Source organism: Saccostrea cucullata, unplaced genomic scaffold (assembly GCF_032062105.1).
Source record: "Saccostrea cucullata isolate Sc308-1 unplaced genomic scaffold, CSIRO_AGI_Scuc_v1 ctg851, whole genome shotgun sequence".
NCBI classification, from domain to species: Eukaryota; Metazoa; Mollusca; class Bivalvia; order Ostreida; family Ostreidae; genus Saccostrea; species Saccostrea cuccullata.
The window spans coordinates 173796-192500 of NW_026924749.1; the positions used below are offsets into that span (position 1 = coordinate 173796).

Genomic DNA, 18705 nt, shown 5'->3' on the forward strand with positions numbered 1-18705 from the left:
ATGTATTGTTCTCTATCACCGTCCACAGTTGCAGCATACAAATCGGCATTCCAGGCATACAAGCTCTTTATATTACAAACTTACGGTCAAGAAACGTCACCACTACCACCCTGTTTGGAACACCTAGCTTACTTCATAGCAAATTGTTACCAAACAAATTTAGCTGCGTCCACTACTCGAACCATTATATCCGCTCTTAGCTTCATTTTTCAGCTAAGTTCTTCCCAGGATGTTACCCAACATTTCATTATCAAAAAAATGCTTCAAGGTTTTCTAAAAGCAAAACCGATTGGCGACCCTAGACTCCCAATAACCCCAGATATTCTCCTAAAACTAGTACAGGCCCTCCCCTACACTGCAGATTCATATTTTTCAAGAATTTTGCTTCGGGCCATGTTTATCTTAGCTTATTGCGCTTTTCTAAGGGTAGGAGAAATTACTAAAACCAACAGCAAAACCCATCATTATCTATTAGCAAAACATATATCAAAGGGTAACAAAACAAATGGCATAGGTTTCCTGGAAGTTGCAATACCTCATTTCAAACATTCAAAGTCAAATTCTACAACTATCCACCTATGTCAGAACACTATAAACCCATTGCTTTGTCCATACCGCGCTATCACAGATTTCCTTAACATCAGAAAACATGATTCCCCAGAAGCACCCCTTTTTTCTTTTATGGACAACACCCCAGTCCCCCGCCAATATTTTACTTCACAACTTCGGCTCGCTCTTAAATTTAGCAATTTAGATCTTTCGAAATATCAGGCCCACAGTTTCAGGATAGGCGCAGCAACAACAGCTGCTGCAACGGGATACACAGAAATACAAATTCAAAACATGGGTCGTTGGAAGTCCAGTGCCTTTAAGAAGTACATTCGCATCCCTTCTATTACCCCGTATTAAGATTATCTGGAGACAGGGGCTTCAGGTGTTTTTGCCACAACAACTCGTTCTTACCTTAAGACAGGGGCTTAAGGTAATCCTTAATATGACATTGTTACTTAGAGACAGGGGCTCTAGGTATGGTTAAGTGTTTTTGCCACAACAACTCGTTTTTACCTTAAGACAGGGGCTTAAGGTAATCCTTAATACGACATTGTTACTTAGATACAGGGGCTCTAAGTATGGTAAATGTTAGTAGTTTTTCTTGAGACAGGGGCTCAAGTAAAACCTTAACTTCTAGAGTATTGTCCTTTCATGCATTTTAATTTTGTGTACATAACACTTTCATTTGATCCTTATAGTAATTGTCAGCAAGAAAATGGTGTGACATCTAATTTTTGTTTTGTCTATGACGTTGTTGGATGGGGGCGGTAACAAGCCAGCATGAGCTTCTTTTACTTCTTGCGCCGGTATTACAATGCTACCTTGTTACGGTGGCAGATGACGCCCCATATTGTCTTTTTGTTGTACATGTATATATGCTGACATTTTTTAGATGGATGTTTTTTGGATTTACAATTTTTACAATTGAGACTCAGGGACGTTTTTTAGATGTAACACAGGTGCTTCATTGTGGTCAATAGCATTTATTGTTTCTTTTTCTAGTCAGAATCGTGCACCGACCTTGCGGTTTCATAGCATAATATTTTTGTCCCTAGTCCTTTTAATTTGATTGTATGTATTTTTACTGTTTGTCATTTATTGCACTTGTTTGAATAAATGACCATTCTTATTCCTTTACTTTTTGTTACTGTTATATTTTCGGGGAGATTGCCAAACAACATAAAACACATTTATATATATAAATGGTTTATGGTGGTTGCATTGTGTGTTCATTTTTAGCTTTATACGCAGTACTAGCTATTAATAGATTCAGCTACTGCTCTGCATAGCTCCTAGTGGAATTTCCCATGCGCATGCGCATTGGTTATTTTATTTGTAAACATTGGCTGCATTCATTGTCTAACCACCACCCTCCCCTCCACCTTTTTTTATTTTGTTGTATATATTTTTTAAAAATGCCTTCTGTTTTAGGCCATTATAGCCACCAGGGCAGATGACGCCCCATATTGTCTTTTTGTTGTACATGTATATATGCTGACATTTTTTAGATAGATGTTTTTTGGATTAACAATTTTTACAATTGAGACTCAGGGACGTTTTTTAGATGTAACACAGGTGCTTCATTGTTGTCAATAGCATTTATTGTTTCTTTTTCTAGTCAGAATCGTGCACCGACCTTGCGGTTTCATAGCATAATATTTTTGTCCCTAGTCCTTTTAATTTGATTGTATGTATTTTTACTGTTTGTCATTTATTGCACTTGTTTGAATAAACCATATTGTCTTTTTGTTGTACATGTATATATGCTGACATTTTTTAGATGGATGTTTTTTGGATTAACAATTTTTACAATTGAGACTCAGGGACGTTTTTTAGATGTAACACAGGTGCTTCATTGTTGTCAATAGCATTTATTGTTTCTTTTTCTAGTCAGAATCGTGCACCGACCTTGCGGTTTCATAGCATAATATTTTTGTCCCTAGTCCTTTTAATTTGATTGTATGTATTTTTACTGTTTGTCATTTATTGCACTTGTTTGAATAAATGACCATTCTTATTCGTCATTTATTGCACTTGTTTGAATAAATGACCATTCTTATTCCTTTACTTTTTGTTACTGTTATATTTTCGGGGAGATTGCCAAACAACATAAATACATGTATATAAAATGATTCTGACTTCCTCATCTTGGTCCATTTTAACTACATGTAACTGCAATAAATCTTTTTATATCATCCCTCAAAACTCTTTATCAGAAGATGAATACCTCCTTCTTTTTTAATTTGTAAAGCATATCATGAGTAGCCGAAGAACTCAAATTTCTCTCCTATCTTAACATGTGTAATCACGAGTCTGAGTCCCGTTGTTGTATACTCCTACAAGTTAGAGCCTCGGTTAACGTCCCTACACTCCTCATATACCTCGGACTCTTACATCCGAAGGCCATTTCCTAACGAGCTCGTTCCGCCTCAGATTTTGGGCGGAACGTATTATGCGTGAAATAAACTGTTAACAAGTAATTTTTAGGTACCTCCGTGTTTGCATGGGGTAGGAAAGTCACAGGAAATAATAAAATCCATTTTATTCAGTGTGCGTTATTGTTAATTAATGAAAATTGTCATTATTCCAATTTGTCACCAGAAGTACTTTCGATTTGACTTTACATTGATTTTGCGGATTGCTTGACAGAAAACGAAATTTTCGTTGCATTACATCAGTTTCGTTTCGTCAGATTTTCTGAATTCCATTTCCGAATTTTAAACAGATGACTTGTTTCAATTTCTGCTTCGATTTAAAAAATAATGGATTTATTGCTAATACGAGAGGTTAAATGTGTTTTATCGTAAATATTGCGTATTTTATTATTTCGTACCATTCGTTAATATACAAAGCCTTATTTCTAAATAAAATAATTTATTTCGACTTTGGGTTTCAGCGGCGAGAATATTTACAATGGATGCTAAAGGTTACGAGGCGCCAAGTCAAAAGTATCTCGCCATAAACCTCTAGCATGCTGGAGTACGGTGTTGTAATATCAAACTACCTTCTATCACATATTTGATATGCAATCATAATGAGATGAACAAAATACCAAGGTACCTATTTTTTTATATTCATTTGAAAATGACCAAATTTACCAAAATACGCTGGACAATTAATTCATCTTACGTGTTTCTAACATTTAGAGACAGATTTTAATAATCAGCATTTGTATGACATTTTTTTTCAATTCTCTAATGGTTATGGTTATATTTTCTTCATATTTCACCATACATAGTTATCACACCAGCTTAAATTAAAAAAAACATAATTAAACAAAATGGATTAAATGTCTCTGGCGAAACGGTAGGCACTAGCTCTTCTGGTTTGAACTTATAACAAAAGAGAAAAGTTACACTTGGACTTGAAACATTGAAACAACAATAAGCAGTACAATGACCTTGGTTAAGTCTTTATTGGGGTAGATCCATTGCCAACAGATTAGAACTGTAATAAAAATAACCATTTAGAGGAATGATACGCATTGGCGTCGGAACCAAGTTGAAAGGTGGGGGGGGGTAAGTGAAAGAGAAAAAAATCAAACCTGCCAAACAAACTTGAAAATACGCCGTGATGTTCAATGCCTATATTATGTCTATCTTTGTATAAAAAAGGGGGGCTCTAGCCTCCCAGTTCCCACGGTCATGTACAGAATATTTTATTTTGAGTAGCCATAGGTGATGCACCGTTTATCTAAATCAAAAACCAATAAATAAAAACTTTCAATAAATCGTGATATCACCATCTCCTTCAAACTTTTCTTAGAACATTAATCTGAATGAAATCAATCTTTTTTCATAGCAGTAAACATTAAATATTAATTTTGTTAAGTAAGTTGCTATTGCTTGCATCTATATATTGAGAATCATAACATACCTGAATAACTCTTTATGCAATGTTGATCATTTTCACCTATAAGTATGATAAAAATAATCACTAATAGTTTAAGAAAAATAATCTTCATTCGTATTCCAAGAAAGACAGTTTCTGTGCATGCATAAGTAGTTATAATCTGGATTTTTTTTTATCAAGGAGATGTACAAAAGGTCTAATAAGGGCTCACTAAATAAATATATCCCTCTTGTTCTTTATCAGTAGATTTTTTTTTATCTATTGATACATTCCTGTTTAAATCTGTTATCCTTTTTGTGACCCACTCTACTCTCGGAAGTCATGATTTCAATAGATGTAGCCCATCTTACCCCTCAGGGACATGATTTGACTAAAAACCCTAAATATACAATACTTCAAGATATTTTTATATTATTGTGACTAAATTTGAGTTTGCTGTTCTTCGTTCGTGTAAAGAGATTTTTTCCTAAACATTCATATCTTAAACTCTGATAGAGCATAGTGACCCAATCCTAAATTAGGGGGGTCAAAAAAGACAATTGGAATGTACACTTCCTGGGGATGCTTCTATTGCAATATGACAAAACGTGGCTGTACTGTCCTTTAGAAGAAGTTAATACCTATATATTCTTATGTAAAACTCTGGCCCTATCATACCCGGGGGACCATGATTTCGAGAAATTTGAATCAATAATATATATGTTAAAATGTTTCATATGTTTCATATTTGGCCCAGTGGTTCTTGAGAACGTTTTAAATAAACCATCGAATTTTCTCCTATTCTTAATTATCTCACTTTGAAAAAGGGTGTACATGTAGCTCCTTATTTGAACAAACTTGTCTTTACCAAAGGGCAAGTTTGATTGTCATTTGGTCCATTGGTTTTTGATAAGAAGTCAAATGTGCGAAAAGTTTTAAGACGGGCGGACAGCTAGACAGGATCAGAGGATGGACGAGAGACAAAATGTGATCAGAAAATCTTAATTTAGCTCTTGGCTAACGTGAATGGAAAAGGCTAGCGATAAAAAGCAATTTAAAAATGAGCCATATATAGAATTGATTTCCATTTCTAGCGTCACAGCTTGATGACGAAACTTCACACAAAAGTAAGACAGAAAGGAGGAGAATCCAAATTATCTTAACAAACATTGCAGCCCTCTTCTTCTAAATTCTGCAAAATAAAAATGGTACTTTTGCAAAGATTAATTCAAGTATTAAAAAACAAAATAGAATATAGAAAATCGCTGAATTAGTTTCACAACATTTAAAGTACATGAAACAAATGTCAACTTCGCAATGCTAGGTATACTGAGTTGACACGTTGTCGTTGGAACCCTTTTGCAAATTTGATTTTAATCAATATTTTGTGGACCGACTGTGGCAACGCCTATCATAAAAAATGAAATAAAGTCTGATCTTTCAATCAATCAAACTGAAATCATTCTGTGAAATTTCTGCCGATTTCGGCACCTTCATCACACCTCGGCTATACGATAAAACTTGATGCGCGCCCGAAGAACATTTGTGATACGGCTGGTTGTTGACGTTTTCCCTAGGCGGTAAAGCTTTTAAAAACGACAATTAACACACGTCTGAAACACGAGTTAGATCTTCAGAAGCATTTGGGTAACTTTTAGAATGACTCATGATTTACAATTAATATTTTTCAATAAAAACGTGTTATTATGAACAGAACGAATTTAGCAAATGTTCACGTTAAATATAAAGCGCAACCATATTGCCTATTAAGTAGACACGGTTCAATGAAGTCCGAAATATCTGACGTTTTCAAGGCTTTTTTTTACGATTTTGATATTTTACGTGCCAAGAGAACGTCTGAACCGGTGCCATCAATACTTATAGTACAATACTTAAAGTACTTACCAATTAAGTTTTTATGGTTCATTATAAAATATACTATCCGTTGAAAAGATTTTATCACACTTCATCTCTTGAATTTCAAAATTGTGAAAAAGCCTGGAAAAAGTCAAATTTTTCGGAGTAGGTTCGATGGAGGTTTAGCCTACATAATAAAGCCGATGCTAGATACGAATTGGCGTGTCGATTGATGTAACACATGCACCTGAGTTGTCAACTGAATCCAGTTTATGCTATTGCATATTGACCAAGTAAAAGTGCAGTCGGCGGGTCAAACTGATAGCGAGCGCAGCAAGCGACGCTCGTAACTACGAGCTCTAACGACAACGCCTGGGCGAAGAGAAAATGCAGACTACTCACATTTATTCGATAGAATTTTTGACGCAGTAATTTGGACCCCACAATGCATCGTTTCGTACACAACGCTAAGCAACGTTTTCGTGAGAATAAGAACAAAAGTTAAATGAAATAATAAACTTGCCTTGATTTAATGAATTTGTTGCTGAAAAATAGTCAATAATTAAACGGTTCCTCATTAAAATCAGCCCTTTTCAGGCTTAGGTTTGCTAAAGCAACACGCATTCGAAATCATGTGACGTCAGAGTCTTAGACGCACCAAATGTCACGTGCGTTTTGCTGAGCACGATCTAAATGAAAAGTGGATAAGTATCTGAGCTCGTCCTAACGGTCGCACGTCAACATATTATTTATGAGAACCTTGATAGAATGTTTCTATTTCATACGACGAACGTGTGGTTTTCATGATCTGTAGATCTAATGAAGTACATGTATTAGAATATCCGTAGAATTATTATAATTGCTCCGGTCTATATCTATCGCTGCATTAGAAGAAAAAAATCTCATGATTTACCTCTGTATGGAATAATTTGACCAGTTCTTGTAAAATGCTAACTGGAAATACTCTTCACACAGAAATTTTGGAGCCATTATGGCAGAAAATGAACATTTCCGGATTAATAAATTTTGATGACAAATGATATATGTAACCTAATCATACATATTCAATTTAGATATTGTAATGATTTGGGCCGTGGATATTGGCTGGAAATTTCATTTGGTAGAGCACCTGAATGGGTACTCAGGATTTGAGTGTATAGCTATGGTACGTATTTTACAGACCTTAGAATGTACAAGTGCCAGTTCTGAGGTTGTGGATGATTCATGAATATTATACTTTCATGTAAATTACTTGAATCTGATTCGTCGAGAAACATTTGATAAAAAAACACTACTACCCGCTGAATAATGAAGCCACGCTCTCCTGCGCAGCAACAGTCAACATTGCTTGCCGACGGGTGGTATTACAAAAAATAGCGACTGCGCGGAATTTATGCGCGCACGGTTCACTGTAATATGTATTTGTATAAAACATTCTGTATAATAAAATGTGTAACATGCAATATTTATATAATATATCATGGTAATTCCTTTTTATTAGATATGACTTTAACATAAAGAATTTTGCTTTCATGTCTGATTTTTATCGAATCTAGGTAATTTGTTTGATATAAATTTTCCGTTTTCTGTTCCGTTCTGCATTTTAGCAAACACTACCTACATGAACACAAGGTTGTATTCAAAACCTATATACAAGTGAAATTGATGCAAAGCATCAAATTGACCGCAAATTTAAACAAAATTGAGCATTTCAAAATGTACTTTCTCAATTTAAAAAGCATCGGATTCCATGAAAGGAAAGTACTTGCCAAGATACATGTATTCAAAGCTGAAATAGTGATCATTTTTCTTTATTTCAGACTGTCTTCAAATAAATGATTTAAAAAAAAAAAAATAGAAATTTTATTGCATTTGCTCATGAAATTGATTCATCGATGTGATAAAGTCAATGATGAATGATACGAATTAATTGTCATCAAAATGAAGATGTAGACCTCTCGAGATGAATCACGTGCTGATACCCTGAATCTTTGTCACGTGATAATACCCATCAGTGGTTTCTGCAGAGTAGACTATGCAGCAAAGCGCAGTGCAAAATGCAGAAAAAAGTTATCATTGTGTCATTGGCAGCTATAGCATATTCATAATATTTTTTTTCAAGTTGAAAAACTTTTTAAGTTTTATTCACCATGCGTTTTCCCACATTATTATCAGGAAAATCAAGACGAATTCCTTTCACATCTTACACACTCCCAGACAAATTATCAATTGTCTGATGAGAAATGATATTGAAATTGAAAAGTAATAACATAAATTAATGCTAAGTTTAAAACAGGTTTTTCTTTTAAATATTTAACTTATGATTTTATTTATGTTATCATTTAAGACATATTCTACTGAACTAATTAAAATAATAACGTCTCATTTCCCCATGTGCTCTTAATTTCTAACACAACCGCTGCTCTGGCAGATAATGAAGTATTACACATAAATGATAAAGAAACTTTTTCGAAGAATTCGAAAATTTATGCAGAGCGAAATAATTATGAAATGAGTGTCGACAAGGCAGTCAGTGAGTGAAATGAGTGTCGACAAGGCAGTTTTTCTCTTGGAGAAATGTGTCGAATCGATGCTTATTCCTCCAACTATCACATCCGAGTTTTGAATGGAGCATATAGCAGAGACAGCTGAGAATTGCCGATTGAAGAGTGGAATTGTTGGAAGGGTACTAGAATCAATGTTTTTTTTCACAGAAGTTTTCTTTTTTCTTTTTCTTTTTTTTTTCATACGAGACGTTTTTGCACAGTTTATTGCATAGCTTACAAATGAGTAAATCACATTTGTAAATGAAATGTATTGACAAGTGATAAAATAGTTAAGTTAACGAGTAAACTTAAAAACGCTTTGGATATTTTGAAAAGATAATGGATTACATGTACACCTACATAAATATAGTTCATACTCACGCTATTTGGGAAGTATGAAATTTGGAAGGTAATAAAAAATTCCTGTTATATACTTATAGCGCCCTTTCATTTCGCTATCATTCTTGGATAGCGTACCTGCCGCGTACATAAATAGCCTTTTCTTATAAATTGGAAGTTTTCGATTATTTATAGTTGGGGAAAACTTGCATGTCTTTTGCTATATATATATATATATATATATATATATATATATATATATATATATATATATATATATATATATATATATATATATATATATATACAGACCCTGAAACGTGCTACTACCCCAAAAAAGCGTGTGACTTTCGTGCGCTTTCCGTTTCGTGTAAACCGTGTAGCGTTTCGTGCAAACCGTGCAGCGTTTCGTGCAAACCGTGTAGCGTTTCGTGTAAACCGTGCAGCGTTTCGTGTAAGCTCCAAAGCGTTTCGTGCAAACCGTTTAGCGAGCGTGCGAAAAGCGTGTGAGAAACGTGCGACTTTCGTGTAAGAACCGTGTGAGAAACGTGTGACTTTCGTGTAAGAACCGTGTGAGAAACGTGTGACTTTCGTGCAAGAATCGAATCGTGTAAGTTTCATTCGGAAGTCATTTCATTTTAAATATGGCTATCGATGGGTCAGGATGTAAAATTGTATTAGTATTTAATAATTGAATTAGTTATGCTTGTGATATTTTAGGAGTAAAAACGAACAAAAAAAAAAGGGAACAGCAAAATGAAATTTCACGGTAATGTATAATATATATTTGTTTGTTTTCTTTTCCTTCTAAAGAAAATGTGTTCAAATTAATCAACTATGTACAACAATTTTAAGGGCATTGAATTCAATATACTATCAACGCGATCATGGCTTCTTCAATATTTTTTATTAAATACATGTTTAAAGAAAGAAATACCGGTATTAATTTTTTTAATTTAAAGCAAAAAAATATATCAGGACTCCGCTCTTGTCTTTACATTTAAAGTAAGTTAAAGAAAGTTTTGAAACGTTGTGTCATTCAATACTTTTTAATACATAAAACTTCTTGCTCATTATTGTCAAATAAATGGATTTTATAATTTTAATTCACATGCACTGACGACCACATGTTTAATAACGAAGGGGGGGGGCTTAAATTAAATTACTAGTACAGTCTTTCATTTTTTGTTGGAACTTTCAATCTTATGTAAGTTTAAATAAATGCTTAATTTTCTATTCCTTTTTCTAACCCTTTGTTAAATATGTGCGCAGAAACACCCCTTAAAATTGTAATGGAATCTTCATTCCGCCTTTTGTGATAAAGGTCATTTACAACAGCGATCACGCAACTGAAAACCTGTTTTGCTATATGTACATGTTGAGTTCTTGGCTTAATGACTCCTGAAAATTACGACTGGATTTTATTATTTTTTAAAAATAAAATGGTCCAATAAATATTTAATGGGTACAACTTATAAATCAGCGGATTTCATCTTTTATACGAAATCCGAATTTCTAGCCGTAAACAGTAAAATAAACAGTACTGATGTGGTAGTCTTTTCATGAATATCATGTAAGAAAAGCTTAGGAGTAAATCATGAATAATTGTATATTATTTGTTGTATAAATCACGTACTTTTTATTTCATCTAAGATATTTCAGTTTTCTTTTAATATACGTGAATGCCAGTGTAAAGATCGATCTACATTGTATGCACAATGTATAGTCAAATGCCGCGCCACTATTTTTATTAATGTTCACATATATACATACGTTTGGTCGGGTTTTGAAATGAAAGATTTTACAGTATGATGGGTATACTGATGTTATTTGATAAGCTTCATGTAAAAACAGAAAGAGAATAAAAAAAGATTAAGACATCACATTTAACCCCCCCCCCCTTTACCAGTTTCCCTCCTATACATAATGCTTACGTAAGATAATTTAAAAATGTATCAATACTCGTTAGTAGAGTATATAGGCAAATTTAATTACTACATGTAAATCAAAATCAAGAAAAATAATCCGCCTATGGAAATCAAACACAATATAATCAATATTATCTGAAATCAATCAGTTCATATTCCTGCAGTAAGAAATCGAATTTGTATTTAATTCATTAAACTACATGTATATAGGTAAAAATATTTCATTGAAATGAATGACTAATATATAAAAGAAATATATTTTATCAAACAGTCATTAATAATATCGGCATTTCGTTTTTAAACAGTAAGATAAATAAATACGAAATGACAATTATTTATTAATAAATTACAACTGTCAGAGTATTAAATATTTCTTTTGGTTTATTTTATACTAGTGTACTGATATTTAATTTAAACAGCTTCTAAATATGGCTTTGTGAAAGATTTCCCTTTAATTAATGATAAAACCGTAATAATGCCCGAGATATTCAGAGTAGAAAATCCAAACCGAGGCCAAAACGTGCGGGAATCGTGTTCAAAGCGTGTGAGAAACGTGTACAAAGCGTTTCGTGCAGCCTTTCGTGTAAACCGTGCAGCCTTTCGTGCAAAGCGTTTCGTGTAAATCGTGTAGCGTTTCGTGCAAACCGTGTAGCGTTTCGTGTAAACCGTGCAGCGTTTCGTGCAAACCGTGTAGCGTTCGTGTACCGTTTATGCAGCGAGCGTGTGGGGTAGTAGCACGTCTCAGGGTCTGTATATATATATATATATTATAAAAACTGATAATATGTGGACGGTGCGACCGTTAGGGCGAGCACAGATCTATACTTATCCAGTTTTCATTTAGATCAGACTCGTCAAACCGCACGTGACATTCGGTGCGTATAAGACTCTGACGTCATATGACGTCGTTTGTATGTTGTTTTACCAAACGAAGCCTGAACAGGGCTGGTTTCAATCAGTTAATGACTATTTTTCTCCAATAAACAGATAAATTCATATATATTAAATCGACACAAGTTTTTAATTGGTTTAACTTTTGTTGTTATTCTCGTGAGAACAATTATATGGAATGAATGTTCAATAGTCTGAATTTTCTCTTCGCCCGGGCGTTGTCGTTACAGCTCGCAGCTACGAGCGTGCCGTCGCTTCGCTGCACTCGCTAATATGTTGACAGTGCGACCGTTTGGGCGAGCGCAAATACTTATCCAGTTTTCATTTAAATCGGGCACGTCAAGCCCCACGTAACATTCGGCGCGTCTTAGACTCTGACGTCATATCGGACGTCGTATGTTGCTTTACTAAACCGAAGCCTGAACAGGGCTGAACAGGGCTAATTATAATGAAGAACTGTTTTTATTTACTGACTTTTTTTCAAATGAAGTGAAAACAAATTCATTAAATCAAGGCAAATTTATTATTTGTTCAACTTATGGTCTTATTCTCGCGAAAACTTGTTCTAGCTTTTGTGTACGAAGCGATGCATTTTGGGTCAAAAATCACTGCGGAAAAAATTCAATGGAATGTTCAGTAGTCCGAATTTTCTCTTCGCCCAGGCGTTGTCGTTAGAGCTCGCAGTGACGAGCGTCGCTTCGCTGCGCTCACTATAATAGTATTGGCTTTGCATGCACTATGCCTATATATTGTACATATAACTGTAGTCAGGGTTTGACACACGGTGCAAGAACCTGAATTTCAAATGTGTGCAATACGGGAACACACCTTACCACTGGTCTGGTAGGAATTAGCATAAATATAATAGCTCCATTTACCGTTAATGAAAATTGAAAGCTTTTCCTACTTGTGTAGGTTTTTATTTTGTACTTTTTGCAAACGACAGTCACAACAAAAACTATTTTAAAAAATGATTATGAAAATGATATGATTTAAATAGTTAAGATAACCACTGGTGAATTTAGAGGGGGTCAAATGACTCCCCCCCCCCTCTTTTGAGTCAAAAATATAAGCAAGATCTAAAAGACCAATTTTTTTTGTGTGGCTGTGGCGACCCCCATCCTTAACTTTTCAAGATTCCTGGATCCTCCACTGATAACAAACAGTAATGAACTTTTTTCAGTTATGAAGTACATACGGGAAAAATTGGCAATACCTCATAAGATAAAAGATACCACAGAGTCTGACACATCTGTTTCCTATTTGCATATTTTACTTGAAAACGACGTTAATGGTAATCTTACAACTAAGCTCTGTGATAATTCAACGTGATGACTTTAACTTTACAATCGTCAACTTCCCTTACTTATGCAGCAATATACCTTCATCACCTGCATACGGAGTTTAGATATCTCAGTTGATTCGATATGCAAGAGCATGCTCTACGTATGAACAATTTCTAAATTTTTGACAAATAAGATGAAACAAAAATATATATCAGCAGTCTCCTTTGAAGTCACAATTTCGTAAGTTCTTTCGTTGAGTCAAATACTGACGTTTTTCATACTTATTGCTAGTCTATTATTTATACACAAGATTGACCATGGATTTTTCTGTTATTTCCCGATCATGACAAGAAGCACACGGTGGGTGTGATCGGTCGACAAGGGATGCTCACTCCTCCATGGCACCTATCTCACCTCTTATGTTTTGGAGGTCTGTGTTTGTTCTGCTCCTATTTTATATTGTTTTATGGACTATTGATCTTGAAAACTGTTTATTTTTATCTCCATATTTTTCATCTATCTAGATTTTAGAGACCACGTCTTTCAACAATTTATTGAAATTTCCATGGGTACCAATTGCGCCCCGTTCTTAGCAGACACATTTTTGTATTTATCAGAAGCAGAGTTTCTCCGCTGTGGTCTTCTTCTCGACATTTAGATATACCAACGACGTATTGTCAATTAACAATGCTTATTTTCATTCTTATTGCGATAAGATATATCCTGATAAGCTTATAATAAGATATTTTTTAAGATACCATAGAGTCTGGCGTATATGTTTCACATTTAGCTATTCATCTTGAGAAAAGACATTAATAGTATTCTTACAACCAAGCTTTATGACAAACGAGACGACTTTAACTTTTCAATCGTCAACCTCTTACTTCTTAATTAAACCTCGTAGTCTACATATTAAGGGGTTGATATTTCTTAGTTGAGTCGATACACAAGAGCATGTTGTACGTATGATCAATTTCTAAAACAATGTTAGTTATTGACAAACAAGTTGTTGAAACAAGAATATCAGCAGTCCCGTTTAAAGTCATAATTTGGTAATTTCTATGGTCGATGCAATAACCTTGTCAGCAAATACTACATATATTTATCTTTAAGTGAAATGCTTACTGACGTTTTTCATACTAATTGTTACGTCATTATATATACGTACACTGAAATGTCGACAGAATTTTCCGTTATTTCCCGATCATTACAAAGAGTACTCGACTTGTATGACATGTCGGCAGGGGATACTCATTCCTCCATGGTACCTGATCCCACCTCTGATGTTTTGGAGGTCCGTGTTTGTTCTGCTCCTATTTTATATTGTGTAATGGACTTTTGAACTTGAAAACCGTTCGTTATCTGTACATATTCCATATACAAACCAAATTTGCAATTATATATATACACTGTATATATATAATTAATAATGTTAAGTACTGGACAATTTACAGAAATGCATAATAATCCCGCATAAACTTTTTGGTCGTCATGTTTTAGTGTGTACTTAACATCCGTGATTAACATTATGTGATGTACATTCAGTTAGAAAAAAAAAATGAAAGATTAAAGAAATTATCATAATAATGTGAAAACAAGCCGTAAAAGATCATGCAATAAAGATATCTTATATATTATTTTATAATTAAAGTAGCTTATTTGATTCCATACCCATTTTGCTCAACTTTAATTTTGTATTTCATCCAGAAATAAAGCCGGATTAATTGCAAATTTATTTATTTGATTTTTTTCTTTAAAAAAGTCTAAAACTGAGTTACTGATTTGACCATGAAAAAATGATATGAACTCAGAATATCTGGTATTTCGCTTTTATTATTATTATTATTATTATTTTCTTCATAACACTTTAAGAAAACAGATATCCTAGGCTGTAGAAATTATCTACAAATTGTTTTTTGTTTAATTGAATGAGAAAATTGTTTGTATTATTTCCCTTCAAGTTGTGAACATATTGCGATTGAAGTTTGTGCCTTTTTTACTAAAGGTAAAACTTATTTTCAAGATATATCTTGTTAAAAAGGGTCGAAATATGATATCTCAAGTCACGAGGTAAACATAAAATGTTTGGTTTATCTGATTAAAAATTGAAATGGAATCTTAAATCAAAGGATCTTCTAGGCCTCTGATTGGTCGTTGCATGAATAAAAAAAATAATATGGGACACGTTTTTAACCAATTCAATAATAGGTCACATTGAAGGAATGCAATAGCAAGAATCAAAACTACTCATTCATTTATTTAAACTGCTTAAAGTAACCCGTCAACTGCACTGTAAAAAAAAAAGAAATTTGTGAAGAGTGACTGTAATTATACTTATACTTATGAATTTTAAGGTATTCTTAAGTGTAGATAAAATTTCATCAGACACACAAATAGGGATATGCATTGATAATTTCGCCTACCTACTTTTAGGTAGACTCTATAGTTAAGAACAAACCTATGTACATTAACAGATTTATAAGTTTATTTGTCATATTCATGTATCTGAATTTTTTTTGCGACCAAAAACATGTTACAAACTGTTAGCAAAAACAAGCTCTTAGATATGTTTGAAAACAATTGTAGCATTATATACAGTTTAGGAATGTTCAAAAATGATTATTAAAACAATATGGGCAGCAGAGGAAAATCAATGACCTTCTCCTCTGTATTTAGATCCTGATATGTTTTTTACATGTAAAATACATACTATGATGAACCCAAATAAATTGTGGCAGATTGCTAGAGAAGATCCCTCAAAAAGATTATTTCACCGGTGTGAAGGTAGATTGGACTTTTGTTTGAAGTTTGTTTGAAGATTGAAGTTTTATTCCAATCTGTAAATCACAAAACCTGACATAAACTCAAAAAATATTAAATTCGACTAGTTGACTGTCGTTCGATTAAAGCATCTGAATATTCAGTTAAGATGTCTGAGTGAAATATATTTTCCTAATGAATGTACATTTTAATTCTCTTTGGAGCAAACTTAATTTCAAATACATTTAAACGTGGCATACGTAAACAATCCAAATAAACTTCTGTGCTTATCCACAAATGTAAATCAGTTTCAGTTATTTATGTGTAAGTACCAATGTACTATGCGTACATGTTTTCTTTTTAAGAGCTCTATTTGTCTATATTAGTACCACGTTTCCACATTCATATTTTTGTTCTCTTTTTAACACCGCAGTTCTGTTTCCTTTATTAACACTGCCTAAATTATAATCACATTCTTTTTATCCTGACCATCATCTTTGATGATTTCAGTGAATAGTAGTTACCATGCCATCCAAACCAGTTTAAACCTTTTCCATACAAATCATTTCCGTATTCGCCATTCAGATTACTTGCATGGCACTTTTTATACCACCAAGCACCCCTAAAAACCTCTGCACAATTACCAGTTGGATTTAAGTCGTTATCCCTGTCGTATGTAGTAAACTGTTGACCATTGTGAGGACGCAAGCTGTCACCTACAATGGATGCCAAATACGATCAAAATTGTTCAAAAAGCTCAAGGTAAAGATAACTATCATTTATCGATGTTACAAACCTACAATCTATACAAATCTGAAAATGGCTGAAAAAAGAAAAAAGATCTCTGTTATTATTTCCAAATGCAGGATCAGGTGCCTTGGAACAGAAATCATTTCGTGTCGTTTATACCTGCCTCGAACCCTATTTAATAGTCATATGTGTAGACGGAATACTCAGATATATAGACGGAATACTCTGTAGTCTAATTTTTTTATAAAAGTACAACATAAACCTAACAATTTCGTGTAAGTAAGTTAGTCAAAATACAACCTAATGATATATTATATATGTATATGCAAAAGGTCACTGTAACAGCCAGGGTATTAACGAAATGCTGGACGACGTAAACACCATAGGTAGGACTTGGTGATTATGGAATGCTTCAGCATGAATAAGGAAAATCCACTCGGCCAACTGACATTATCTCATATTTTTCATAAATTATGGTTGTCATAATTGTTGTCTATAGTCTGTAAAATTTTAAACATCTTAAAATAACTTTGAACTAGCAATGAAAGACACCAAAATGTCTCTCACATTTGTTACATATTTTACAGAAAAAAAAACATTCATGGCAACCCAGCATAACAAAACCGTTTCTACACTCAGCTTTTCTAATTTTTGTAGAAATATATCATTTTTGAAGGGATATGGAGTTCATTTTTCTCAATTTAAACGATACTTAAGAAATGCATGCTCTATCTACGACCAATTTCTATAGCATGACAAGCTTTTGCAAAATACGTTTATAATACCAGAATGTCAATAATCCCATTAAATATGTACGATACCAGTAAATGCAATTAATCTTTTATTCAAATGTTGACTGACATTTCTTGTGCTATTCATTGAGTCGATTTTTACATTGAATTGTCTACAGATTTTTTCAGTCTGCCCCATTATCTAAATTTTGACTTGAGAATGTACTTAGTTTACCTTCTTTATAACAGGTTTGTGCTATTAAAAATGTAGGTTCTTTTCAAGTATTCCTAAACATACACTCCCATGTGTGCATTGACCATCATTTTAAAATTAAGATTAGGTCATCAAGCAAAAATAAGCATGAATATTATATTATGATAAAAAAATCATATTTTAAAAGAACTATTACATTCTGGTGTACTTCATACTTGCAAACTCACCAGCATTCCCCGTATATCCAGAGACGCTCAACGTGAAGTTTGTATCGGGACCACCTATCGAGAAATGTGAATACTTTGCGTATCGCCATTCTCCTGTTTTGTCTTCCATGTCTATTCTAAGTTTGAAGCTTCCATCTTTCACAACTTCATACAATGCCTGATTTCCTGAGAATAAGCAAAATGCGTAAAAAGAGAAATAGGTATTAGCATAATTATAAAAATTAAATGTAAAAACAGTTTGTCAAATAGGACGACCAACTCTTTCCAAAATTGTCAACATTTATATTTTTAGTATCTGGAAAGGGTATAGCTTAGGTGGCTTCTGTTTCGACGGATATCTAGATTCAATGTGGTCGTTTTTTTTCCCCACAGTCATGTGAAAAATCGCATTCTATTGATGGATAGCTTATTTTCCGATTTATGGGAACAAAACAATGCTTTTCAGATGTCATTTGCTTAAGGATTATTCAAATCAATGGAATAGTGCATAAATAAAACTTTTTTCATCGGTTTTAAAGAACTTACCTACTTATAGAATAATTACGTTCACTAAGGGGAAATTAGTTTACTTGTAATCAACTTCACAGGAAGCTAAGAGTAACAGTTGTTGACTTTAAGTAAATAGTGAACTGATCAGTGATTGACCGCAACAACACAAATTTTGTAATACGAAATCAATTAAAATTAAATTTAACATGTTTAATCATCATAATATTTTTTTCGTAATTGGTTTAGATTAGAAATCAGCTAGCAGTTTACAGATTCCTGTTATATTGTTTTCGGTTTTGTGCAG

The 18705-nt window shown here is 33.5% G+C and overlaps 2 protein-coding genes across 2 annotated transcripts in view; both read right to left on the bottom strand.

Annotated features, from left to right (window-relative positions):
• Positions 1–18705, bottom strand: part of LOC134267223 (GTPase IMAP family member 9-like) — a 154405-nt gene that overhangs the window by 112910 nt on the left and 22790 nt on the right. The gene's annotated exons all lie outside the window — the stretch shown is intronic.
• Positions 16459–18705, bottom strand: part of LOC134267229 (ficolin-1-like) — an 8026-nt gene continuing 5779 nt past the window's right edge. Inside the window, exons 4-5 of the mRNA XM_062749455.1 lie at positions 17913–18077; positions 16459–16706 (exon numbers count right to left, since the gene is read on the bottom strand). Of these exons, the coding sequence (XP_062605439.1) occupies positions 16459–16706; positions 17913–18077 (413 nt within the window). The remainder of the gene's footprint in view (positions 16707–17912; positions 18078–18705) is intronic.